The following is a 27,447-nucleotide window of genomic DNA, read 5'->3' on the forward strand; positions in this document are numbered from 1 at the left end:
GTATATGTGGGATATATAGAACTTCCACTAAAGCAGATTGTAGTCTAAGATTTAGGGGTTTAACTTGCCCAGGTTCACATAGCTAATAAGTATAAGAGGTAGGAGTTGAACTCAGTTTTTCCTGGCTTTGAACCTAGCAGGGCAAGCAAAGGACAGTTCCAGACATTCTTCCTGTCCTCCCCTCCACTTAGTCTTAAAGTTACAGTTTTTCTTTTTAAGCTGAATCCTTTTTAACACTTGATGAAGACCCTGTATTTTCTGTAACATTTTATCTTGAGGGGGAAATTTGATGAAGGAAAGCTATTTGGAGGTGAAGGCAAAATTACCCAATAACACAATGTGCTATACAGTTAAAGCATTTTCACTCTTCTATATAGAGGAAATATTTAGTTAAAAACTTTTTGGTAATTGAAACATTTAGTAATGTTGGCAGATTGCAATTTTTCTGTGCCCTTATCAGTGCAGACTGGTCTACCTGTTCTTCATATACAGTATTCATTAATTACCATCACAGTAGTCACTGTGACCTTGCACAGACTATACTCATGTATTATTCCTCCTTACCTATGCTTCTTGGAACTGCCAGCCCCTTTTGAGGCTCAGTTCAAGTGAACCCTCTTTCAAAAGGCCTTTCCTTTTTTCCTTCCCCAAATCACTTTGTATTTATTTTACATATATTTTGTATTATTATACAACAAAGCAGTGTACGGTAAGCTATTAACATATATTCTGTATTTGTATATCTATCTATCTATGTGTACTTATACGTGCATATTTTATATCTATACAGGCGAATGTTAGCTTTTTGAGGGCAGAAACTCTTATTTTTTTTTTCTTTTGGTATTTGTATCTCTAGGGCCTTGAAGAGTCTCTGAAACATAGACACTTAATAAATCCTCACAGAATCGAATGAAATGTTTAGAGAGGTAGGTTTGAGCCAGACTGTGAAGGTCTTTAGATACTAAGTTTAGTACAGGCAATAAGGGAGCCATTGGAGTTTCTTGAACAAGGAAGTGACATGGTCAGACTTTTACTGAAGGAATATCTGTTATCCATAGGACTTTTATCTTCTAGCCTGTCATAAGTGCTTTATAATTATTTTCTCATTTGATCCTTACAACAGCCCCGGGAGTTATGTGATGAGGAAACTAAGGCAAACAGAGGTTTTGTTGTGTTTTGTTTGTTTGTTCGTTTAAGTGATTTGCCTTAGGGTCACATAGCTAGTGAGTGTTAGAGACCAGATTAAAACCCAGATCAATACACTAGAATACACCAATTACAGTATAATTAGACATTATCTAGAAAACATGCAACCATGTACATAATATCCAAGGACTTAGGGCTGGAAGGGACCTTAGAGATCATTTATTCTCTTTTAATTTTTTTTTGGTAGTATTTTATTATATTTTCCAGTTACATGTAAAGATTGTTTTCAAGATTCTTTTTTTTTTTTTTGGTGGGGCAATGGGGGTTAAGTGACTTGCCCAGGGTCACACAGCTAGTAAGTGTCAAGTGTCTGAGGCCGGATTTGAACTCAGGTGCTCCTGAATCCAGGGCCGGTGCTTTATCCACTGTGCCACCTAGCTGCCCCAGAATTCATCCATTCTTGCTGATTGATTTACTGCAACAAAGATCCAGTGCTCAGCATATATGCCAAAATGACAGCAGAATTCCAAGTTAGTTGCTGCAAAATGACCTGAAGTCAAGAGAGTATAGGAAGCAGAAGAAATGCTGTAAGATCTCACTGAAAGCCAACTTTGAAATAGCTAATCAATTTTCATTGACCTTGGAAAGGGCATACTCAAGTGTGTATTTATGGTGTGGTATGTTCACTTGGAATTCTGAATTTATACAGAACTGAAGAGAGAATTTAGGAATGCTTGTCAGTAAAATCAAGAAAATATTAAAAACCTGAATTCTTAATCTAAGATAACACAATTTAGTGTTTGCTGGATTTGGTAGTTTCTTCATCTCTAAAATTAGGAGGTTGTACTAGATAAACTCTTAGGTCCCTCTTAGCTTTAGGTCTGTGATCTATGATCTTGTACTCCTATGATGTATTATTTAATTAATTACATGCTTTAAAATATCATATAAATTTTATTCTTCATTTTCCCTTCCTCCCCTCCTCCCTGGTCTATTTTGGTCATATTTATGGCATATTGCATAAAAAAGGGTTGTGGGAGAAAAAGGTTTAGAGCACTCTAACCTTTGTATTTTTGGGGTGTGCTTTTTGTCTGCTCCCAGGTTTGCTTCTGCCTTTTTCTTTATGTACTAAATGTGTGAGAAGAAAAAAATGCCCTATTTCTGATCGTGGCTTTCAGGTAGTCCAATAATTTTCAAATTATCTCTCCTGGATCTTTTTTCCAGGTTAGTTGTTTTTCCAAGGAGATATTTCACATTGCCTTCTATTTTTTCATTCTTTTGGTTTTGCTTTATTGTGTCTTGATTTCTCATAAAGTCATTAGCTTCTATTTGCTCAATCCTAAATTTTAATCAATTATTTTCTTCAGAGAGCTTTTGTACCTCCTTTTCCATTTGACCAATTCATCTTTGCAAGCTGTTGACTTTTTTTCATGATTTCCTTGCATCACTCTTATTTCTCTTTCCATTTTTTCCTCTGCCTCTCTTACATTTTTTCAAAGTCCTTTTTAAGCGCTTATATGGCCTGGAGACACTTCATGTTTTTTCTTGGAAGCTTTGGTTGTGGGAGCTTTGACTTTGTTAACTTCTTCTGAGGGTGTATTTTGATCTTCCTTGTTACCATAGAAACTTTCTATGGTCAGCATTTTTTCTGTTGCATATTTTCCAGCCCTATTTTTTGATTTTTAAACTCCTTCTAAAATGGGGGCACTGCTTCTAGGGTGGAGGGCACACTGTCCCAAGCTATCAGGTTTTTGTGCAGTTGTTTTCAGAGATACTTCTAGGAATTTTTAAGTCCTTAGTTCCTCCAGAGTGTTACGATTCAAGGAGAGAAAGGCATGTTCACCACCCCTCTGTCCTGTGCTCTGGTCTGGAAGCAACCACAGGCCTGCTTCTCTGCCCTCCAACCCGGAACAGAATCCTACTACACTGTGGCTGCAAGCTCTGGCATGCCTGTGCTCCTGCCCCTCCTGGGCTGCCACTCAAGACTGTGACCCAGACCAAGCACCAGCAAAACAACAGAGTCCTGCCTCAGAGCCAGCAACGAGACCCCTGTAATCTCCCCCTGGCCAACTGCTCAACCTCCTCACCATCCATGGCCTCAGTTCCAGAAGCAGCTGTTGCTGCAGCTGATTCAGAGTCTCCCGAGGCCTGGTTCACTGGTGTGGCCTGCACAGGGCTGTGCTCCATTCTCCCTCTCCTCCCCCCTCCCAATAGACCTTTCCTGCCGACCTTCTCAGCTGTCTTTGGCTGGAAAATGATTTCACCCTGTCCTTTTGTGGGTTCTGCTCCTCCAGGAATTGTCTTATGGCATTACTTGAAGGTATTTGGAGGGGTCTTGGGGAGAGCTAAGGGAAGTTACTGCCTTTCCTCTGCCATCTTGGCTCCATGCCCCCACCCCCTACCCCCAGAGAGCAAAAATGCCCTATTTCTGTCTTCTACTGCCATGCAAATAGAAATGAGGCTTCTGGGAATGAATAAGAAATTCTCCTTTTTCCTTAGATAAGGAAGATCTAGGAGTCAAAGGACATTTTTGCCCCCTCTATACCTGTGAAAAACAGATTTCCTGTTAAGAAGGAATTAGGTCCTCTGATAAACTTGTGGTATTGAAAGAGTGCTTACAACTCTGTTTTCTTCCCCCCCCCCCCCATCTTGTGATTTGATCTGTGTAGGGACTTCCCTTCATAGGAACTGTCTGCTGATGCAGATCAGCAACTCAACTGTAATTTATAGCATTAAAGAGTTGCTTTGGGATACTTTATGAAGTTAAAGTAACATAAACTTGGGGCCCACTAGTATGTGTAAGAGGCAAGACCTGAAACCAGGTTTTCCTCCATTGCTTACCTTCTATCTCCTATGTCATGTTGCCTCTCACCACAGTTTTAATATGTTTATGTATATGTATAACTTAGTATGTGTACTGACATGATGATTTTGTAATTTCAAGGGGATTGAGTGATGGTAAAAAGTATTAAATAAATTCAGTAAATTATTTCTACTCATTCATTTATGCTATTGCCATGGCAACTGATAACTCATTTTTAATGATCATAAATGAAACTAAGATTGTTTGAAAATTTTGTATCCTGTGATAGAAAAATATTCTTTCCTTTTTCCTGTAATGGGTCCAGCTCCCTTTTTCTATATTGCAAAAAATGACAAATACCAATAGCATATTTTGTTAGCTTTATTTTTTTATTCTCAAACAAAGGATGTTTAACAGATAATTTAAGCAAATCTAACATTTCACCACTTGGTGGTGCTCCATAACAAATTAGTGTATTGAAGTAGTAAGTAGTCACTAATTTGGGGGATATTGTTAATATAGATAATGAACATAGCTTTGTAGTCAGTTTAACTGATATTTTAAAAATAATTCTTGATAGATTTTGTTTTAAATCACTTACATTTCCTGTTACATGCTCCCCCTTCAACTTCCCAGATAATAATCCCTTATAATAAAAAATAAAACAGAATAAAAATAAAGAGAACAGTTGAGCAAAACTAACCAATTTATTGAAAAAGATGACAGGACATTTATTGTTCCATACTCATAGTCTCATATCTGCTAAACAAGAGGAAGAACCTTTTCATATCTCTTTGCCTAAGTTCAGTCATTATAATTTTTAAATTAAATTTTATTCCTTCAACAGCAATAATTCAACTTCTGCCACCAATTGAAGATGAAAGAAAACTAAACATATATAGTCAAGCAAAATAAGCATTTGTTTTGGTCTCATTGGCCATGTCTAAAAGGAAAAAAAAAACCCCTAAGCATATATATTCATATATTTATACATATACATTTTCTGTACTCAGAGTTCTTCACTTTTCTATCAGGAAATGGATATTATGTTTCATCATTAGTCCTCTGGAATTTAGTCATTACACTGATCAGAGTTCCTAAGCCTTTCAAAATCATTAGTATTTACAGTCTTTGTTGTCTTTGTATAAGTTGTTCCCGTTTCTGTTCGCTTCACACTGTTCATACACATTTCCTCAGGTTTCTCTGAAGTTGTCCTCTAATCATTTCTTATGGAACAATAGTATTCTAGCACATTTATATACCATAACTTGCACAGTCATTGCCCAAATGATGGGCATCCCCTCAGATTCCAATTATTTACCACCTTAAAAAAGCTATTAATATCTTAAAAAAAATTTTTTTTTTATATCCTTAGCATTTGTTTTGCTTAGGACTGATAGTTCTCTTAATCTCCTCTCCCTCTATTTCCCCTTTTCTTCTTTCCCTCCTATCTCAGCATAGGATGAAATATATTTCTGTACCCAAATCTGTATGTGTCTGTGTGTTTATTCTTCCCTTTTGACTATTTCAGATGGAAGTGAGGTTCAAGTATCATCCACGCCTTCTGTCTCCCTTTCATATTTGTATAGATTTTTACTTGCTTACCCCTATTATGTGAAATTATTTCCCCTAAACTTCCTTTTAATCCTTTCCCCCTCCCACTCCTGTGTATTCCTCTTCCTCTCTTTTTCCATTCTTCCTTTATGATCAAGACCTAACAGAATTTCTCTCAGGCCTTCAGTTTAATTAGATTCCCTCCCTGACCACTGATGATGGTAGGTTTAAAAAGAGCATATGTATCATTTTGTATAAGAATGTAAGTAGGTTATCATTGTTTTGTTCTTTATCATTGTTCATTCACATTTACTTTTTATGTTTCTCTTTACTTCTGTGTTTGAACTTCAAAGTTTCCGTTCAAGTCTGGTCTTTTCGTCAGTAATCTTTGGAAATCCTCTGTTTCATCAAAGGTTCTTTTTTTCTCCTTTAGCTTTATACTGCATTTTGCTGGTTGTTATTCTTGGCTCTAAGCCCATATCTTTTACCTTCTGGAATAATATATTCCATATTCTGCTCCTTAATTATAATGGCTGCTAAATCATGTGTGATCCTTCACTACTTGAATTCTTTCTTTTGACCACTTGCAGTATTTTTTCCTTTTACCTGAAAGCTCTGGGTTTGTACTGTAATGGTCCTTGTAATTTTCATTTTGGAATCTCTTTCAGAATGTGACCGATGGGAGTTTACATCATTATTTCCACTTTGCCATTTAGTTCTAAGAGTTCTGGACAATTTTCTTTTAAGATTTCTTGAAATAAGATACCTGGCCCCCCTTTTTAGTCATGGCATTTAGATAGTCCAGTGATTGTTAATTTTTTTCTCTTTGATCAGTTTTCTAGGTAAATTGTTTTTCCTATTAAATATTTTACGTTTTTTTCAAATTTTTCAGCCTTTTGACTTTGTTTTGATATTTCTTATTGTCTCATGGGATCATTAACTTCTGTTTGGTCCATCTATATTTTTAGGAAGTTTGTTGCTTGGGCAAAGTTTTGTATCTCTTGTACCAAGCTGTTAATTCCCTGTGCCTTTCTTTTTTCCATATCTCTCATTTCTTTTTCAATTTTTTTCCTTAATTATCTAATTTCGTTTATAAAAACATTTTAAAAACTCTTACTTTATGTCTTCTAGGAATTCTAGTTGAATGTGATTAAGCTATATATAATATTATATATACATATACACCTCGCCGTGGTGGAGACTAGACTTCAGGGACTTCACAGGGGAGTTGAGGAAAGATAGGATTGCCAGATTGTAGGAATTCTGTTCTCAATCTTTTTCTTTCTTTTACTATCTTTCAATAAACCCTTAAAAAACCTAAATTCGTTTATTAGTGATTTTAGTCAGTTTCCCTCAAACCTGGGGGGGACAGATTAGAACCTACATTTAGACATTTAAATTATACAGTTTGTATATGTATACACACACACTTTGAGGTTTTACCTATAGGTATTTTGGAGTCATTCTTTTCTTCAGAGTTTGTGTCTTGAGTGTCCCTGTCACCATAATAGCCTTTTATGGTGGGATTCTTTTTTCATTTGCTCATTCTTCCAGCATGCTTTCTGTCTTTGGATTTTATGTTAAACCTGGACTTTTGGCACCTCTATAGGGAAGGTCTGGATTGGTCTTGGAGCCTCTTGATCTATTGAGTGTTGTGTTATTCCAGCCTCTCAGAGATAGCTCAGTCTGGGGAACCACAAGCTTTCATTGCTCCCAAAGTGGTTTGATCCAGGGCAGAGTCTGATCATTTTCCCCCAGGCCCTTTTAGCTCCTGACTTGCGTTTAATTTGAGCAACAGTAGACTGCTTCTGGACTTAGCCACCATCCATTGGTTGGAAAATTCTGTAGGTTCAGAATGACAAAACTGTAGTCTCCCCTTAGTCTGGGGTTCTTGCTCTAGCTATTCCTCTGCAGACTTTAGGTTAGAAGTTGGAGTTGAGACCCTGTTCCACTCCTGGGGTCTGAGACACATCACTGCTAGTTGCTTCTTAACTTCCTCCTTGCTGAGTACACAGGTTAAAGCCTGCAACTATTCTTCACCACAGAATGCTACCCCAGGGTACAAGACTTCTCTTCCGTCTGTCATATATCTGTGATCTGGAACTGAGTGGGTGACAAAGCTGCCAGTTAGCACCTTTTCCCACACCCTGCACAATATTGCAGGCTTCTTGGTCTGGTATATAGCCTCTCCTTGTGCTAGAGTGCTCTGTTGGGTACTTCTGATCAGACCCCATCTATAAACCTCTCTGTCTCCTTGTATTCACCTGAGATGGAAAAATGATTCTCTGTGATTTTTTTCACCTTAGAGTATTAGTATTCAGTCTAATGCATTTTCTAGATCTGTTTGCAGGAGTTTGGGAGGTTTGCTGTATTTCTTCATCTGCCATCTTGGCTCCTTTGTCATTATAATTTCAAAGCATTCAGTTTTATCATTTTAAAAGTTCTTTCCATTTTTATTGTTGTTATCTTAAATTTTGTTTTCCTAGTTTTGCTTACTTTACTTTCCTTTTAGTTTATCTAAGTTCCATGCTTCTAATTATTTCTTATAATATAGTGGCATTCCATTCCTGTTCTATAACTTGTTTAGCCATTCCTCAGTGCCAACAAAGGCATCTGCTTTGTTTCCATTTCTTTTCTACTATACAAAATGCTGCCATAAATGTTTTGGCTCATATGGGATTTTTTTTTTTTATCCTTGACTTCTGAGTATCACGGGTCAGAGGACATGGACATTTTGGTCACTTTCTTTGTATAATCACAGATTGCTTTCCAGATGGCTGGTCCAAATCACAACTCTCCAAATAGTGCATTAGTGTGCCCTTTTCCCACCAGCCCTCCAACAAGTAGCATGCCCATCTTTTGTAGTGTTTTTCTATTTGTTGGGTGTGAGGTAAGTCATCCAGTCAATAAGCATTTATTAAGCAATTATTATGTGACAAGCACTGTGCTAAGTACTGGGGATAACAAAGAGAAGCCAAAACTATCCCTATCTCCAAGGAACTCACATTATAATGGATAGACAAACATCAAAATAATTTGACTCATACAAGATACATACTGAATAAAAGGAAGGTAATCTCTGAAGGGAAGAGGCTAGTAGCTGTGGGGTTTGGCAGGGTGAAGAAACAGAAGAGGCCTCCTGCATGAGATGTGATTTGAGCTGTCTTAAAGGAAGCCAAGGAAGGTAGAGGTGAAAGTTAGATAGCAGAGGCTTAAGGAGAGAGTGAAATGAAAAGTAGAGGCATCAAATATAGATGACTTTCTCAAGGATTTTAGTCATGAAGAGAAGAGATATTAGATGGTAGGTGATGGAGATTATAGGATCAACTGAGGGTTTAAAAATTGTTTTTTATTCATTTCAAACTTCAATACAGAAAGACAAAAAAGGGAATATTCCCAGGTACACAACACAACATAAAATATAATATAAAGCTATGAATTTTGATTCCACATTTTTGAAAAATGTGTAATAAATACTATATATAATTTTTAAAGCTACCATACTTTTCTGTGCTTCCAAGTTTTCTTGTGTTCTCTGCTGTGCACTTTTTTCTCCTTCCCTCCACACCCCGCCCTAGAGAAGGTTACTATTAGAAATAAATCTAGTGTATATATGTAAAATCATACTATAAATACTTACATTTATAATTTCTTTCTCTGGATATGGATAGCATCTTCCTTCATAGGTGCTTCGTAGTTTGAGTATTTATAATACTCAAAATTAGTTGTTTGTTGTAAGTTGTTCTTAGAACAACATTGCTGTTACTGTGTATAATGTTCTTGATTCTGCTTGTTTCACTCTTCATTTCATGCAAGTGTTTACATGTTTTTCTAAAATCAACCAGCTTATCATTTCTTAGAGTCCAAGTTGTATTTCATCAAAATTATATACCACAACTTGGTTAGCCATTCCCTAATTGACAGGCATCCCCTCAATTTACAGTTCTTTGCCATCACAAAGAGAGCTGCTATAAATATTTTAGAACATATAAATTCTTTTCCTTTTTCCTTAATCAGCTTGGGAAACAGACTGAATAGTGGTATTGCTGGGTCAGAGGGAATACAAAGTTTTATAACTCTTTGAGCATAATTCCAGATTGCCCTCCAAAATGGTTGAATCGTTCACAGTTTCACCAAAAGTGATTTAGTGTCCCAATTTTTCTACATCCCTTCCAACATTTGTCACTTTCCTCTTCTATAATTTTAGCCAATCTGATGGGTGTAAGATGATATCTCAAAGTTGTTTTAATTTCTTTATCTGAAAACTACCTGTTCATGTCCTTTGACCATTTATCAATTGAAGAATGATTCGTATTCTTAGAAATATGACAAAGTTCCTTATATAATTGAGATATGAGAATTTTATATGAGAAACTATATATAAAAGTGTTCTCCCAATTTTCTCATTTCCTTCTAGTCTTGGATACATTGGTTTTATTTGTACAACCTCTTTTTAACTTAATGTAATTGAAATTATCCATTTTATACCTTACAATGTTATCTTTTGTTTATTCATAATTTGTTCTCCCATTCATAAGTCTGATAGGTAATATGTTCCATGTTCTAATTTTATTATGTCTCCCTTTTCTATCTAGGTCATGTATCCATTTTAACCAATCTTAGTAAATGATGTAAGATATTGGTCTATGTCCATTTTCTTCCAGTCTGCTTTCCAGATATTCCCGACTATTTTTACCACATAATGAATTCTTATCCCTAAAGCTTAAACCTTGACATTTGTCAAACACAAGGTTACTATAATCATTTGCTGCTGTAGATTGTATATTTACTCTGTTTCTTTGATCAACCTTTCTATTTCTTAGCCAGTACTAGGTAGTTTTGATAATTACTGATTTATAGTATACTTTAAGATCTGGTAATGTTAAGCCTCCTTCCTTTACATTTTTATTTCATTAATTCCTTTTATATTCTTGGCCTTTTGTTCTTCCAAATGAATTTTGTTTTATTTTTTTCTAGCTCAGTAATTTTTTGGGGTGTAATTTAATTGTGATGACATTGAATAAATAGATTAGTTTGGATAAAAAATGTAATTTTTATTATATTGGCTCTGTCTACCCATGAACAATTAATATTTCTTCAATTACTTAAATCTAACTTTATTTGTGTAAAAAATGTTTTATAATTATGTTCATGGAGTTCCTGGATTTGTTTTGGCAAGTATGTTTCCAAGTATTTTATACCATCTGCAGTTATGTTATTTTATTACATTTTCATTTTTTTCCAATCTTAATAGTATTTTATTTTTTTCCAGTGACATGCAAAGATAGTTTTCAACATTTGTTCTTTCTTTCTTTTTTTGTTTTTTGGTGGGGCAATGAGGGTTAAATGACTTGTCCAGGGTCACACAGCTAGTAAGTGTCAAGTGTCTGAGGCTGAATTTGAACTCGGGTCCTCCTGAATCCAGGACCAGTGTTTTATCCACTGTGCCACCTAGCTGCCCCCAACATTTGTTCTTATAAGATTTTTTTTCTTTCTTTTTCTTTTCTTTTCTTTTTCTTTTTTTTTGTGAGGCAATTGGGGTTAAATGACTTGCCCAGGGTCACACAGCTAGTAAGTGCCAAGGGTCTGAGGCCGGATTTGAACTCAGGTCCTCCTGAATCCAGGGCCGGTGCTCTATCCACTGTACCACCTAGCTGCCCCGTTCTTATAAGATTTTGCATTCCAAACCTTTCTCCCTTCCTCCCTTCATCCCTTCCCTCCCCAGGATAGAAAGCAATCTGATATAAGTTATATATGTACAATCACATTAAACATATTTCCACATTAGTCATGTTGTGAAAGAAGAATCAGAATAAAAGGGAAAAAAACCCCAACAGAAAACAAAAACCAAAAAAAAAAAAGTAGAAATAGTATGGTTCAATCTGCATTCAGATTCCACAGTTCTTTTTTTCTGGATGTGGAGAGCATTTTCCATCATGAGTCCCCTGGAATTGTCTTGGATCATTGTATTGCTGAGAAGAACCAGTTCTATCAGTTGATTATCGCACAGTGTTGCTGCTACTGTGTATAGTGTTATTCTGGTTCTTCTCACTTCACTCAGCATCAGCCCACTTAAGTCTTTCCAGGTTTTTCTGAAACCTGCCTGCTCATTATTTCTTATAGCACAATAGTATTCCATTATATTCATATATGACAACTATTCTGCAGTTATTTTAAATGGGGTATGTCTTACTGTCTCTTCTTGAAGGGTTCTACTGGTGATATATAGAATGCTGATGGTTTTCATGGGTTTGTTTTATACCTGCTACTTTGCTAAAATTATTGTTTCCATTTTTTAGTTGAATCTTTAGGATTTTCCAAGTATATCATCTGCAAAAAGAGATAATTTTATTATCTCATTTCCCATTTTGATTCCTTTAATTTCTTTTTCTTGTCTTATTGCTATTGCTAGCATTTCTAATATAATACTGAATGATAGTGGTGACAGTGGGCATCCTTATTTCACTCCTGATCTTATTGGGAAGGCTTCTAGCTTATCCTCATTACAAGCAATGCTTGGTGATAGTTTGAGTTAGAGGCTTCTTATAATTAAAAAAAAAATCCATTTATACCTATGCTTTCATGTGTTTTTAACATGAATGACTATTGTATTTATCAAAAGCCTTTTCTGTATCTTTTGAGATGATCATATGATTTTTGTTACTTTTATTATTGATATATCAATTATGTTAATAGTTTTTCTTATGTTAAACTTAAACTATCCCTGCATTCCTGATATAAATCTGACTTGGTCACAATAAATGATCTTTGTAATATATTGTTGTAGTCTCTTGCCTAGTACTTTATTTAGGAGTTTTATATCCATATTCATTAATGAAATCTGGCTATAATTTTCTTTCTTGGTTTTTGCTCTTCCTAGTTTAGGTATCAGTACAATATTTGTTTTGTAAAAGGAGCTTGGTCTATGCCCATTTTTTTTTGCCTATTATTCCAAGTAATATATTTAATATTGGAATTACTTGATATTTAAATCTTTGGTAGAATTCACTCCTAAATCCATCTGGTCCTGAACCGTTTTTTTCCTTAGGAAGCTCGTTTATGGCTTGTTCAATTTCTCTTTCTAAAATAGGTTTATTTAAATATGCTATTTCCTCTTCTGTTAATCTAGGCATTTTATGTTTTTGCAAATATTCCATTTTACTTAAATTGTTAAACTTATTGGCATATAACTGGGCAAAATAACTATGATTGCTTTGATTTTATCATCAGTGGTATATTCATCCTTTCATTTTTAATACTAATGATTTGGTTTTCTTCTTCTTTTTTTTTAAATCAGATCATCCATTCTGATTCCTTCAGTAGTTCATTTTATTGTCGTCCTCCCCCCCCCCAAAACCAACTCCTACTTTTATTTATTAAATCAGTAGTTTTCTTTTCTTTTCTTTTGTGAGGCAGTAAGGGTTAAGTGGCTTGCCCAGGGTCACACAGTAAGTGTCAAGTGTCTGAGGCTAGATTTGAACTCAGGTCCTCCTGAATCCAGGGCCAGTGCTTTATCCACTGTGCCACCTAGCTGCACCCCCCCCAATGGTTTTCTTATACTCAATTTTTATTAACCTCACTTTTAACTTTTAAGATATACAATTTGGTGTTTAATTATGGATGTTTAATTTGTTCTTTTCCTAGTTTTTAAAAAATTGTATGTCAGTCTGCTCTATTTTATTTTCCTTATATCAGTGTTTTTATATTTTATTTTATTGATATTTAGAAATAGAAATTTTCCTCTGATTATTGCTTTTGCTGCATTCTATAGATTTTGGTATGTCGACTCATTATTGTCTTTCTCTTTAATGAAATTATTGATTGTTTCTTCAGAGTTTATGTAACCAAATGTCTCAGGAAAGCGCTATTTCAAGCACTGGAGAAGACTCCAGTGCCTTAGAGTTTTGAGCCCTTGATTGTAGTTTTTTTCCATTTCCATTCCTAATTTCATTTCAGCTTTATACTTGAGATTTTATTAGCCCCATTCATTATGACTACTTTAGGAGAAAATAAATGCATTTCTATTTAAAACAACAACAACATCAACAACTGTGAGGTATTAAAGGAGAAAAAAGTAATTTAAATATTTTTTAAAAATAAATTATTGATTGCTTCTATGATTTGTTCTTTAATCCATTCTTTCTTTAAGCTTAGGTTGTTTAGTTTCCAATTAATTTTTAATTTGTGGTTCCTTGTTCCTTTATTGAATATAATTTGTATTGCATTGTGATCTGAAAAGGATGCATTTAATATTTCACTTTTCAGAATTTAAATATAAAGTTTTTATGCCCTAATATATGGTCAGGGTTTTTTTTAAAGGTACCATGTATGACTGAGAAAAAGGTGTATTTCTTTATATTTCATTCAGTTCTCTCTAGATATCTATTTTATCTAGCTCATCTAAAAGTTTGTTCACCTCCTTAATTTCTTTCTTTCTTTCTTTTTTTGGTTACATTTATCTAGTTCTGGGGGCAGCTAGGTGGCGCAGTGGGTAAAGCACCAGCCCTGGATTCAGGAGGACCTGAGTTCAAATCCGGCCTCAGACACTTGACACTTACTAGCTGTGTGACCCTGGGCAAGTCACTTAACCCCCATTGCCCCTCAAAAAAATCAAAACAAAACAAACAAACAAAAAACCATTTATCTAATTCTGAGAGGGGAAGGTTAAAGTCCTCCACTATTATAGTATTACGATCTATTTCCTTTATAATTCATTTAATTACCTGGTTTTTTTTTTTTACCTCTGCTAAAGCATTATAAATTCTACTTCAGCCTTTTATTTCTTTGTGTGTCTCCCATTTTTAAATGTTTCTTATAAACAAGATATTGTTGACTTCTGACTTTTAATCTAGTTTATTATCTATGTCTGTTTGATGGGTGAGTTCATTCTATTAACATTCAAAGTTATAATTACTAGTTGTGTATTTCCCTCCATCCCATTTTTCCTCACTATTATCTTTCTCACCCTCTCTTTTTACTCCATCTCTCACATGTCTGCTTTGCTTCAAACCACTTCCTCCCTAATCTGTACTCTTTTAGAAATCCTTTCCTTAGTCTCTCCTTTTACCTTCCTATTCCTTAATCCACCCACCCCTCTAAGAAATCCTCCCTTATCTTCTCCCTCCAGCTTCCTACTTTTTGATCTATAAACACTCCTAAAAGTCCCTACCTTATCCTATCTCTAGTCCTTCTATTTCTTTATAAATTTAAAAGACTTTTATATCCTTTTAAATGTACCTTATTCTCTCTTTAACCCAGTTGCAATGAGAATAAGGTTTCAGCACTTACAGCCCTCCACCCCACCTGATTCTACTGTAACAGTTCTTCCATTCATGCCTTGTTTGTATGAGATAATTGCTCCATCTTGCCTCTCCCTACCCAGTTTTGTTTTTTTAGAATCATCCTGTCATAACCAATTCAATTCCAAGCCTTCTTTCTATATATGCTTTTTCAAACTACCTAAGTAATGATAACATTTTTTTTGCATTCTTTTAAAAAAATTTTATTCCCAAATTATTAACTTAATTTGGGTTACATAAACATAACAAATATAAAGTACTTTAACATATAAAGAAAAGCAAAAAAGGTTTGTATATGAAACTATATGCATGCACACAAACACACATATTTGTACGCACATACACATGTGTGAAAGTTGGCTAGTAAGTGTCAACTGTCTGAGGCCGGATTTGAACTCAGGTCCTCTTGAATCCAGGGCCTGTGCTTTATCCACTGTGCCACCTAGTTGCCCCCTTTTTTAATTGGTCTTTTAACATTAGACTTGTGTTATCCTGATTGTAGCTCTGCAGTATTGAAATTGTTTTTTTCCCCTTGTTGGTAGCAGTACTTTCTCCTTAACCTGGGAGCTTCAAAACTTGGTTATGATGTTCCTATGAGTTTTCATTTGGGAATCTCTTTCAGGTGGTGATTGATAGATTTTTTTCTATTTCTAATTTACCCTCTCCTTCTAGAACTTTGGAGCAATTGTCCTCAATAATGTCTTGTAAAGGAAAATAGGAGGGGAAGGGGATAAGAGAAGGGAGGGCAGATTGGAGGAGGGGGTAGTCAGAAGCAAAACACTTTTGAAGAGGGACAGGATAAAAGGAGAAAGAGTAGAATAAATGGGGGGGGTGAAGGGGAAAGGATGAAGAGAAATACAGTTAGCAATAGTGTGGGGAAAAATTGAAGCAATTTAATTCTCTGAATGAAAGTCATTTGTCAGTTGATAAATGATCAAAAGATATGAACAGTTTTCAGATGAAGTAATCAGAACTGTCATAGCCATATGGAAAAAATGCTCTAATTTACTATTGATTGGAGAGATGCAGAGCAAAACAATTCTGGGTTACTACCTTATAGCTATTAGATTGGCCAATAGGATAGAAGAAAAAAATGACAAATATTGGAGGGGATGTGGGGAAAATGAGACATTAATGCATGTTTGTGGAGTTGTAAACTGATTTAGCCATCCTGCAGTGCAATTTGGAATTATGCCCAAAGGGGCTATAAAACCATGCATACTCTTGACCTAGCAATAACCACTTCTAGGTCTCCATCCAAAAAGAGATTAAAAAACAAAAAGGAAAATTACCTATATATACAAAAATATTTATTGCAGCTCTTTTCTGGTGGCAAAGAATTGGCAATTGAGGGGATGCCTATCTGTTGGGGAATGACTGAACAAATTGTGGTATGTGATTATGATGGAATGCTATTGTGCTATAAATAAAGATGAGCAGGATGCTCTCAGATAAAAAAGAAAAGACTTACATGAGCTGATGCAAAATGAAATGTACTGTGTATAAAGTAACAGCAATACTGTAAGATGATCAACTGTGAATGACTTAGCTCTTCTCAGCAATACAACAGTCCAAGAGAACTTTGAAGGACGAGTTGTGTGATCATTTATATAAAGTACAAACTTCTCTGAGCCTCAAATTCATTATTTTTTAATAGGAATATGATAATACTTATACCCTATGCCTAACTGGATTATTGTATCAAGTGAGAAAATGTTTGAATAATTGCTAACACTTATGTAGTACTTGAAGATTTACAAAGCTCTTTCCATACTTTTATTTCATTTGATCTTAAGTATTGGTAGCATTGGGGCAGCTAAGTGGCATTATGGATAGAGCTATGGACCTGGAGTCATGAAGGTGTGAGTTCAAATTCAGCCTCAGATACTTATGACCCTGGGGAAGTCACTTAACCTTGTTTGCCTCAGTTCCTCATCTGTAATATGAGCTGGAGGAAATGACAAACCACTCCAGTATCTTTGCCAAAAAAAACCCCAAATGGGGTTATGAAGAACCAGACACAACTGAAATGACTGGACAACAAACAACAGTAAGTATTAGCATTATTTTACTGATAAGGAAACTCAGATTAGTGATTTGCCCAGGGTTATGAAGAACCAGACACAACTGAAATGACTGGACAACAAACAACAGTAAGTATTAGCATTATTTTACTGATGAGGAAACTCAGATTAGTGATTTGCCCAGGGTGTACTAAGAAGTAGTTTAGATTTGAAACTGGGTCTTCTGACTTACAGTACGATATTTTGTGGCCTTAAAGCAATAATAAATGGTTGTGCAATCTTTTTTTCTTTGTAGATTTGTAGCTATTTTTCATATTTGATTGTTTATATGTATACTAAAGTTTAGATAATTAATGCTTTATTATATCAGAGTTGAAAATTAAAATATAATTATTGTCAAATATTTAAAATGCATAATTTTCTTATTCTTCCTTTGCAAAACTATAATATTATTTCCTACTTATTTTTTTTTGTTAATATGTTTGCTTTTATATTTTTTGGTATGTTAAGGATTAAGCAAATAGAACTTTTTTCAGATCCCAAAGTATAAATTTTGGGCTAGTTGAGAAAATTAAAAATCAGATCAGAAAATGGACTTTGTTTCAGATAAAATATATTAATTATGAATGCTTACATTCTGAGGCTGGCTGTGAATGACATTGGATCACTTAAATGAAATATTTATATCAAACGTATGAACATACAAATTTCATATTGTTATAATTTAGATCTTTTTAAGAATCTTGTTTTTAAATAGTTAACCACTGGTTTAAAGACAATTGTTTCTTTTCAGTACAATTGTAGGTGTGAATTATTTTGAGGCATCATGAGAATGTGTTTGATTTTGTTTTGATATACTGAAAAAATAATGCCTTGTATCTATCATTTCTATCATAGTACCTCTTATTTGAGTATATTTAATTGGTGAAATCTTTTTTTTCTTCCAAAGGAATGTTATATTCAAAAGAAAAAGGAATTATGGGGAATCTGTATATTCACTGCAGCTATAGACCTGGATGAGATGCCATTCACCTTTACTGAGCTTCAGAAAAACATAGATATAAGGTACATTTTGTGATATCAATAGAAATATCTGTCAAATTAAACTTCAATATATAACTCATATTTTCATCGTATGAGTAAGAAAGCATAAAATGGTGACAAACTAGGTAGCATTCTTATACTAAGAAAATTTGTCTCAGAAGAAAACCCATGTGGCCCTGTTTCCTAACCTTGAAACCTCATCTTTGAAATGAGCCTTAGGTTCTCACCTGATTATAGGTCACCTTTATTTCCAATGATGCCTGGGACAGGAAAAATTTAGTATTTTTTATGAATGTTCAGATTTACTTTTGGGTTAATCTAATCATTCATTTTGTATCTGGTTGATAATGCAGCTCCCCATATGTTTTAGAATTATAAAATTTAAAGTTTGATATGACCTTAGCATTCATCTAGGTTGTTGTTTTTTATAATTTACAATGCAGAAATTGCAGACATCTTGGTGATTCAGCCACTGCAAAATGCCTCCAATAACCAGGCACTGACTACTTTTGTAATTAACAGTTCTAGTTTTGCTGTAAAGTTCTTTCTTATGATCTACCTTATTGAACCTTTAACTTGTTTGTCCTAGTTGTAAATCCTTCTAGGGCAACACCAGAGAAATCTTATTTCTCTTTTACATGACAGCATTTCTAGAATTTGAAGACAATTACTGTGTATGTTGTGTTACCTGTATTAACATGAAGCTCCAGGTTGGGCACTGAACTGATCTGACCACCTAGTTATCTGGATTGGTATAACTTGGGGCCAGTCCAGACCTTTTAAAATGTTCCTGGCTGAAAACAGACCTGTATTACTGGATTAGAATAAGACAGGACCCCAGCTGTGGGCATGTAAAGTAATAGACATTCAGCATATACCTCACACCATCCTTTTGTATTGTAGATTTTAAGGCATTAGAGTGAATTTGTTTTTTGCAGTACTGTTATGGTTTTAACTTAGTACCTTTGGATTTACTTGTCATAGACTTTGAGTTGATACTTCTACCTTAGTTATTATGTACATCTATAATTTATTTCAGGAGAACTATACCTAGAGTGTTAGCCACTTTGTTTCTTTCATTTTAGTAGTTTTTTTTTGACGTTTGCATTTTCTGGGTTTGTTTTTTTCAATAAATGTGCTTGGTGGAATTGTACACGGTGATTCATAATTTTCATCATTTCATTGGATTCAGTTTCCACTCTATTTCCTACCCCTTTCTTCCATTCACAAAACTATAAAATTCCTAGGAATGAATTTATAAGAAGACAGCTTTCTTAACCAAAGGTCCAAAAGGCTTTCATCTTGGTTCCTATGTTACCAATTCAAGTTTAATAGAGCATTAAGAATAGGTAACATTACAATTGTTAAAACTCACTTACCAAAGATTTTACGAATAAATGTTTTAGTTTTGTTAATTAAATAACTAATTATAATTCTATTTCCTGGTATAGTTTCACAGCTAATAGAAAAATATAACAGTGTGTATATTCTAAAAGAAGCAGTGTGGTATGATGGATAAAGAGCTGATCCTGGAGCTTGGAAGACTTGAGTTAAAATCTAACCTCTGACACATACTGGCTGTATGCCCTGGGCATGGCACTTAATCTCTCAGTATTCTTGACAACTCTAAGAATAGAGCTTCATTGGTAGAGGAATTTTGCTGTCCAGAGAGCTACCTATTCTGTTGACATCACAGGTCTAGTCTCTCTCATACTGTAAACATTAAAAATGCATATAAATTATTTTTAAAAATCAATTAAGGTAGTCTCAGACAATAAAAAGTCACTTAATGTGAAAGAAAAAAGTACTAAATTGAGTCCAAACTAGTGATATAAATAGATCTGATGTATTTTTGTCAATCAATGAAATTGAGAGAATTTAATTTTGAGTGGCTTAGTCCACATTATTATTATTAGCTACATTTTCCAGCTAATATTTGAAATACTGAAACTATATAGAACTTGAACCATTTATTTCTTATAATGACCTGTCTTATTGGTAACTCATTTCTCTCTCTATTTCCTCTCCTTATCAAGCATAAAAAGAAAGCTGTTTTATGATTTTCCCTCTAGGTCCAATTGGTAGCTACTGCAAAGGAATATAACTGATTCATTTAGTAAAATTGTAGCACACATTGTTCCAGATTGAAATACTTTTACTTAAAAATAAACTGCATTTAAGGACCAAAATATGTACAAAAAATAACTTATTTTTCTTAATCCTTTCCCATGCAGTGTGTACAAATTTTATCATTTGCTAAGAGAAATTGATACCAGTACTAAAGTTGACTGTACTGTGTCCAGACTAATGAAGAAATATGATGTTTTATTTGCACTGTACCACAAACTGGAAAGGTAAAGTGAAATTTTTATTTTTAAAAAATAAAATCTTGGCTTTTACTCTTGATATCTTAATAATTCCAACTTGGTTTAATCAATATTTATTTAATAACTATTATATAGGATACTGTTTTCTTTTTAGTACAAGATGGTTCACTGTTGCTTTTCATATATTGTGAGAATAAATACTCTAGTTTCCCCTTGCCCAGAAAATTTCTGTTGCTAAATGGAGGGGTATCACAGAAGTAAAATTGCATCTTAGTTGTGTGGCTAGTACCATGAAGGATCAGGACAAAAGCAAAAGTGAGGAGAATTTTAGGGAGAAAGGTTTTTTATCTTTTCTCTTCTCTCCTTGTTCCTTTCCCTGTGATAGAATTGAGGAGGCAGTGTTGTATCACTTCTTGCATTAGGGATAGATGAGGCAAAAAAGAAGCTATTTCCATAATTAGGTCGTTCCCTAGTTAAGTCTTGGTTGTCTTTCAAAGGCAGAAGATTATGTTCTTGTTATATAGACACCCTTCTTACTGGATGAGAAGGGCACACCAGAAAAAGAAATATCCTGTAGTGTTTTAGAGAGAATAGATTTGAGAATAAGACATAAAAAGCTATCCCCAATTGTACCACCAGCTTGTCAACTCTTGTTTTCCTTTTTTCCCCCCTCCCTTTTACCTTCTATTCTCCTTAAAACCCTTCCTCATATATGACAACATCCAGAAAGGAAAGTTTTTATTCAAAGTTGGGAGGAAACAAGTAATGGAATTTTTCTGCAGTGTTACATATTTGATAGCACTAAATCACTAAATCAAAATTTTTTTGGTTGTTTCTTTTTTTTCTTTTGTTTCTTTATCACATGATAAAAGTTGAATATCTATGAGTAGAAAAATATGGCAGTAATAAATATAGAACCGCCAAGAGTAGAGTTAACAAATAACTATGTTATCCCTAGAAACCAGAATTTTCAGTTTTCAAAATTTTAAATTTTCGCAATGAACTGGGCCTTGATTTGTATTGTCTTCATGTTTATTTTGTCCAGGCGCTATGGAACTTTCTCCTTTCTTGTTTAAACTTAAATATATTACTTTATTTTTCCTCATTTCCTTTCCCTTCTCATTTTTCCTAAGAGGACTTTATAAAATTTTCTTGGGGACTATTAAAAATATTCATATGAGGAAGTGATTTAAAAACAACTTTGTGTAGTAGGACATATGTTTCACCATCTCTATAACTTAACAGTCTTTAACACCTCTTATTCCAAGGAAGACAAAAAATAAACCAAACTGACCACCATTTCACCTGGTATAAATTAGTATTGTTCCAAAAAGAATGTAGAATTGTGGGAAAGAACCACATTAAGCTAGAGGGGAAAAAAGGAAACCTATAGAGAATAGTAAGAACAAGATGTTAATATGGGAAGAGCAACAAATGTTGGCTAATTGTGTATATATTGTAGCTAACTTTTGGTTACAGAGAGAAGTACTAAAGCAGATAAGTCAAAATGACATATATTGTATTGGATTTTCCTACCCCTAAGAGCTGTATGTTTTAATATCCCGTCCATCCATTTATCCATTCATCTATCCATCCCTCCCCTATGTATGTGTGTATGTATGTATATATACATGTACATACATATATTTCATTAAAGATTATAGAATTACTTTGGATTTTCTGAGCACATTTCAAATAATGGTTTAAAAAAGTAGGCCAGAAGTGTGCTTAATGGCATTGGGATGTTGTTTGGGGCTCAGCATCTTTAGTGAATAATACTTGTACACATGATTGAGAGCCATTGCTGCCTTGGGGGAGTTTGGACTAGGAAAAGTGTTTACTCTTCTGCAAGACTGAATTATTCTGCCTCCTTTAACTTAATAATTTCTGAAAAGCAACTGAAAGGAGTAACCGTGATGTAAAGTCCTGTTTATCTTAAAGCAGTGTATGTCGCAAACTTACAAATGATCATAGTACAGTAATAACATTATTGTATGCTAAAATTATGGAAAGCAATATACATTTAGCTTTAAGGACCTTTCTATAAAGGTTTAAAGAACCCTTGGTGTACCTTATTATTTTTATCATCATTATTTTGGCCTGGATATTTTATTTCATTGGTGTATAGACTTCCTGATATGGAAAATTTTTTTTTCTGAACTGCAATTTTTATATCAGTGTGAAATTTCCTAAATTGAAAAAAATTTTTATAACTTTTATCTTGCTAAAAATGTACTGTTTCTTTTAAAGAAGTCTCAAAGACTGCCAGTCAAAAACTAAAAAATACTTAGCCTAAATGATATATTTTTCCCTTTCAGGACATGTGGACTTATATATGTGGCTCAACCTAGTAGTCCGTAAGTGATTCAGAATGCTATTTTGATTTTTCTTTTTTCTTGTATTAATCACATATATAATGATCCTAATCGTCTCGTTGGTTTAGAGGATGGGAATTAGATCATGAGTTCAGTTCTGAAAAAGGTCATTTACCATGACACAGAGATTACATTACTATGGACCAAGATATCTTCCTTCCATCTATTATATGCATTTGTTTAGCAGAATGTAGCAGACAACTCAGTGCTGTTCATTATTTATATTTGAAAAACAGTTCTAATCAATTAATCAATGGATATTTATTGAGTGTTTATGCAAGTTCAACTGATAACAGCAGCTACTTCATAAAATGATAGCATATACTTATCAAGAACAAACTACTGATAGTTAAGTAAGTTGTTCAATACATGCCATATAATAGGGATCTGCAGTTTTTGTCTTGAGAAATTGAAGATGGGAGAGTAGCTCGAGCAAAGTTAATTTTCACTTACTTGGTAGATGATATTCCTGAGAAAGATACTATAAATCAAAATAATGTAAATCAAGCTTAATTCTCTCTTGGAACCAGTGTTATAATAATGTATTGGATTACTGGCAAATAACCTGATGTCCAAATTTTTATGTAGTGACTATGAAAGCTACAATTTAGCAAATTATATTTTATGTATCTTAATGCTTTACAGTAGATAATTTTCTAAAGCATATGTAAATCAGTTAAATAGGTCTGCACAGTAACCAATCATGTAAAACGTTGTATGGTATAATATCAATATATTTATAAAAACTATTTATTTTTATAATTTTTGCCTCATGTTTTAATCCACAACTTAGAAGGTGAAATTTTTGTTTTGTCTTGTTTAAAATTTTCATTGATGCCTTTTGTTTTTTATACCACAATTCTTTCCATGTACTAACACCCAGAAAATTGACAAAAATGGAAAGTGTTGGTCATGTATCAGAACATAAAGACCTCATTAAAAAAAAAAACAGAAAAGCAGAAATACTAAATACACTACTTACTGATTACAATGAAGTAAAAGTTATATTCAATAATGGACTCTTTACTGAATGAGTAATCTTTTTAAAGAATGAGTAACTGGAAACTAATACAATCCTAAAAACCTGCTGGGTCACATAATAAATTATAGAAACAATAGAAAATTGTATGAAAAGCATGACAGTAATAATACAACATGTCAAATTGGATGCAGATGAAACTGCTCTGGAGGAAAATGGCTATCGCTAAATGGCTTCATTACAAAAAAGAGGGAAGGAACACATCAATGAGTTGGTTACAAAACTAAAAAAGAGAAACAACAACAAATTAAAATCTCCAATTAAGCAACAAAGCAAATAAAATTATGAAAATAAAAGAAGAAATTAATACAATCTGAAATTTAAAAAAAAGTTGAATCAAATCTAGGAGCTAATTTTTTCTTGGGAAAAAACCCCACCTAATAAAATAAACAGCTATTCTGATTTTTTTAAGAGGAAAACCAAATTATATCAGAAATAAAAATGAAAATTCTCAAAAAATGAAGAGAAAATTAGAAACCATTTTTATTATATCCTAACAAAATGAATAAATTAGGAGAAATAGATGAATACTTAAAAAATATGAAATGCCAAGATTAACAAAAGAAACTATAGATTATTTAATGCAATATCAGAAAAAGAATTTGAACAAGTAATAAATGAACTTTCAAAGAAAAAAATCCTCAGGACCAGATGGATTTATAAGTGAATTCTATCATTCAAAAACCAATTAATTTCATTATTATACAATTTACAATAATAAGAACAGAAAACACCCTTTCAGTCTTTTTCTATGATGCAAATATGGTGTTGATAATTAAGTCAGATATATAGTCCTACTTAACCTATGTCCCAGAGAGATAAAGAAAAATTCATACACATGCAAAAATATTAATAGTATCTTTTTAAATAGTCCAAAAATCTGGAAACTAATGAAGTGCCCACCTATTTGGAGAATGACTAAACACATTGTGGTACGTGAATATAAATATTATTGTGCCATAAGACATAATGAAATGGACAATTTGAGAGGAAACTAGGGAGACCTCTCTGCTCTGATGCAGAGTGGAATGAGCAGAAGTAAAACAATATTGAGATACATAATGACAGCATTATGGAGAAAAACCACTTTGAATATCTTAGAATTTTGATTAGTGCAGTGGCAAATCTCCAGTTTGAAGGACTGAAGATGAATCATGTCATCCATTTCCTGACAAAGAGTTGATGGACTTAAATTCCAGAATGAGACATGCATTTTTGGACATGCCCAATATGAGAATTTGTTTTGCTGGACCACATGTGTTTGTAATAAGGATTTTTTAAAAAAATGTTAAATTAGGGAGAGGGGAGTGTAAGAGAGAACTTTTAAAAAACCCTAAAACAATAAAATACTTAGCTTCATAATTTGTGCCTTATTTTACAATCTGAAATGTAAAAGTTGAAGTTTCATCAGCATCATAATCTCTGGAGAGATTTTTGTTTTGTCTTGTTTTTTAAGTTTTATTGATGCCTTTTTTATGCCATAGTCATTTCCTTTTGACTACCTCACCCTCTGCAAATTGGCAAAGATGACAAAAGATGGGAATAGGCTTTGAGGAATAAGACCTACTAATATCTTCTTGGTTGGGGTTTGAAATTTGATCATTTTCTCCATATTCCATTGGGAGCTCTGCTTGGTTTGTACTCCATGGAGCAGCATGCTGCTGCACTGGGTATACCCTGATGGTTTCTCCCCTTCAGATTTCTTTTGTTTATTGTCTTTTTCCATTATATTGTAAGCTTCTTGAGGTCAGGGAATGTTTTTCTTTTTCTTATTTGTATCCTGAGTGCTTAAAGCAGTACCTGGCACAGAGTAAGTGATTAATAAATGTTTATTGAATTTAATTGAATTTGTCCAGTTATTCTAGATATCAATTTGGAATTAGTTAATAAAAATAACTAAACTGTCCATAGAATTTAACCCAGTGATCCCACTATTAGGTATGTATCCCAAGGAAGTCAAAGACTTCCAACATATACAAAAATATTCATAATACTCTTCTTTGTGGTAGTGGAGAATGAGAAACAAAGTAGGTGCTCATTGACTGGGGAGTGGTTAAAAAAACTGGAAAAGAATCCAGTGGATTTTATTGTTTAATAAGAAATGACAAATAGGAGCATTTCAGAGAAAAATGGAAATATTTTTATGAAGCCATGAAGAATGAAATTAGGAGAACAGAAAAGAACAACATACTGATATACAGTGACTACTATATAAATGCTCATTACCATTATCATTAGAAAGACTTAATTAAGCATATACTATGTACTAGGTACTTTGTTTAGTGTTTGGGAGTACCACTGTTGTAAGTGGGATACTGAATCACTTAGGGAGGCAAAAAAGAATTGCTTTGCTGCAATCAGGGCTTAGTTGAGATTATATGACATAATTTTGTAATGAACTAGTTAGCATGGTTTCATGATTTTCTCCAGTGGCTTGTTAGAAAGTCAAGATTGGCAGTAAGATAAAGGGGGCAGGCACTCAAGTATAGAGGATAGTGTAGTATTGAAGTGGTTCACCAAGGGTTCCAGATAGCAAAGGGAAGAAAGTGTAACTAGGATAAAGGAGATAGCCTTGGGGTGGGGGTAGGGGAACAAAATAAAAAAGAAACAAAATCGAAAAATCCTGAGTGGTGGAGGGACGGGAAGTCATAGTGATGATGAACAGGGTTAGGGTAAGGAAGCTGAGCTTTGAGTAATTGGAAAACATATGGTTCCGGAGAAGAATCCTCGAGGCAGAGTTTTACTGGTTTATATCGTTATAAGTGTTGTTAGATATCACTGTATTGGATGTTTATACTTAAATTTTCTTGTCAGCATGATCTGGGGTAGGGAGAGGGTTTCCTGTTCCCCTCCAGAAATGACTGGTGACAAAAGGCTTCAATAAAATTTACTTATTTTTAGAAAATTACATAAAACCAAGTCAAAGTTTGAACATTGAATTCCCCTCCCTATACTTTGTGTAATAGTCTGCTAATATTTTGAATTTTCACCATAATACATGTGACTTCAGTTATCAGAATAAATATATATTTGCCAATAAGGACAAGTATTGCAAATTTGGCACAAAAATAAATAGTTTTTAAAAAGTAATATGCCCTATTGCATGCTTCCTACCCCTAGATTTGGCTTTATAGTATCATTAATACTTTTTATCATTATAAATTTTTCATTTTTTTCCTGTGGTCTGTTTACTAGGATATCTTCTGAAATAAATTCTATGTTGGTGCTAAAAGATTCTTGGATCTTGTTTTTGTTGGCTAAAGGTAAATTTATTATATTTATCAAATTAATCTGTTTGAAGTGCTTTGTAACCCCTAAAGCATTATATAAATGTGAGCTATTATTGCTTATGAAATGATTATATCTCTTATGGATCTTTGAGGCCATCTAGCCCAACCTTTAACTGAACAAGAATCTTCCAAAACATTCCCAACAAAGTAATTTAGCTTTTGCTTAAGACCTCAAGAGAGGAACTTACTACTACTCTCCAAGGTAACCCATTCCATTTGGGGATAGATTCAGTCACTAAGAAGTTTTTTCCTTATAGCAAACCTACATCTCCCTCTCTGCAAATCCATTCTCTTCCTCTGCCAATTTCTTCCAACTTATGCTTTTTAAATACTTGGAGATAGATCCATGTCACCTCTATTCTCTTCTTTAGATTAAACATCCCTGATGCTTTCAACTGCCCCTCACTTTATTGCCTTTTTTATGGACATACTTCAGCTTGTTAGCGTCCTTTCTAAAATGTGGTACTCAGAACTAAACCCAATGCTCTAAATGTGGTCTGATCAGGCTAGAGTACAACAGGTCTAACATTTACCTCTTTCTGGGAC

The 27,447-nt window shown here is 33.9% G+C and overlaps 1 protein-coding gene across 1 annotated transcript in view; it reads left to right on the forward strand.

Moving 5' to 3' along the window:
- The window catches only part of RB1 (RB transcriptional corepressor 1), a 181,828-nt gene that overhangs the window by 13,962 nt on the left and 140,419 nt on the right, over positions 1-27,447 (forward strand). Inside the window, exons 3-6 of the mRNA XM_043990557.1 lie at positions 17,776-17,891; positions 20,105-20,224; positions 22,516-22,554; positions 26,807-26,874. Of these exons, the coding sequence (XP_043846492.1) occupies positions 17,776-17,891; positions 20,105-20,224; positions 22,516-22,554; positions 26,807-26,874 (343 nt within the window). The remainder of the gene's footprint in view (positions 1-17,775; positions 17,892-20,104; positions 20,225-22,515; positions 22,555-26,806; positions 26,875-27,447) is intronic.

This window comes from Dromiciops gliroides, chromosome 3, assembly GCF_019393635.1.
Source record: "Dromiciops gliroides isolate mDroGli1 chromosome 3, mDroGli1.pri, whole genome shotgun sequence".
NCBI classification, from domain to species: domain Eukaryota; kingdom Metazoa; phylum Chordata; class Mammalia; order Microbiotheria; family Microbiotheriidae; genus Dromiciops; species Dromiciops gliroides.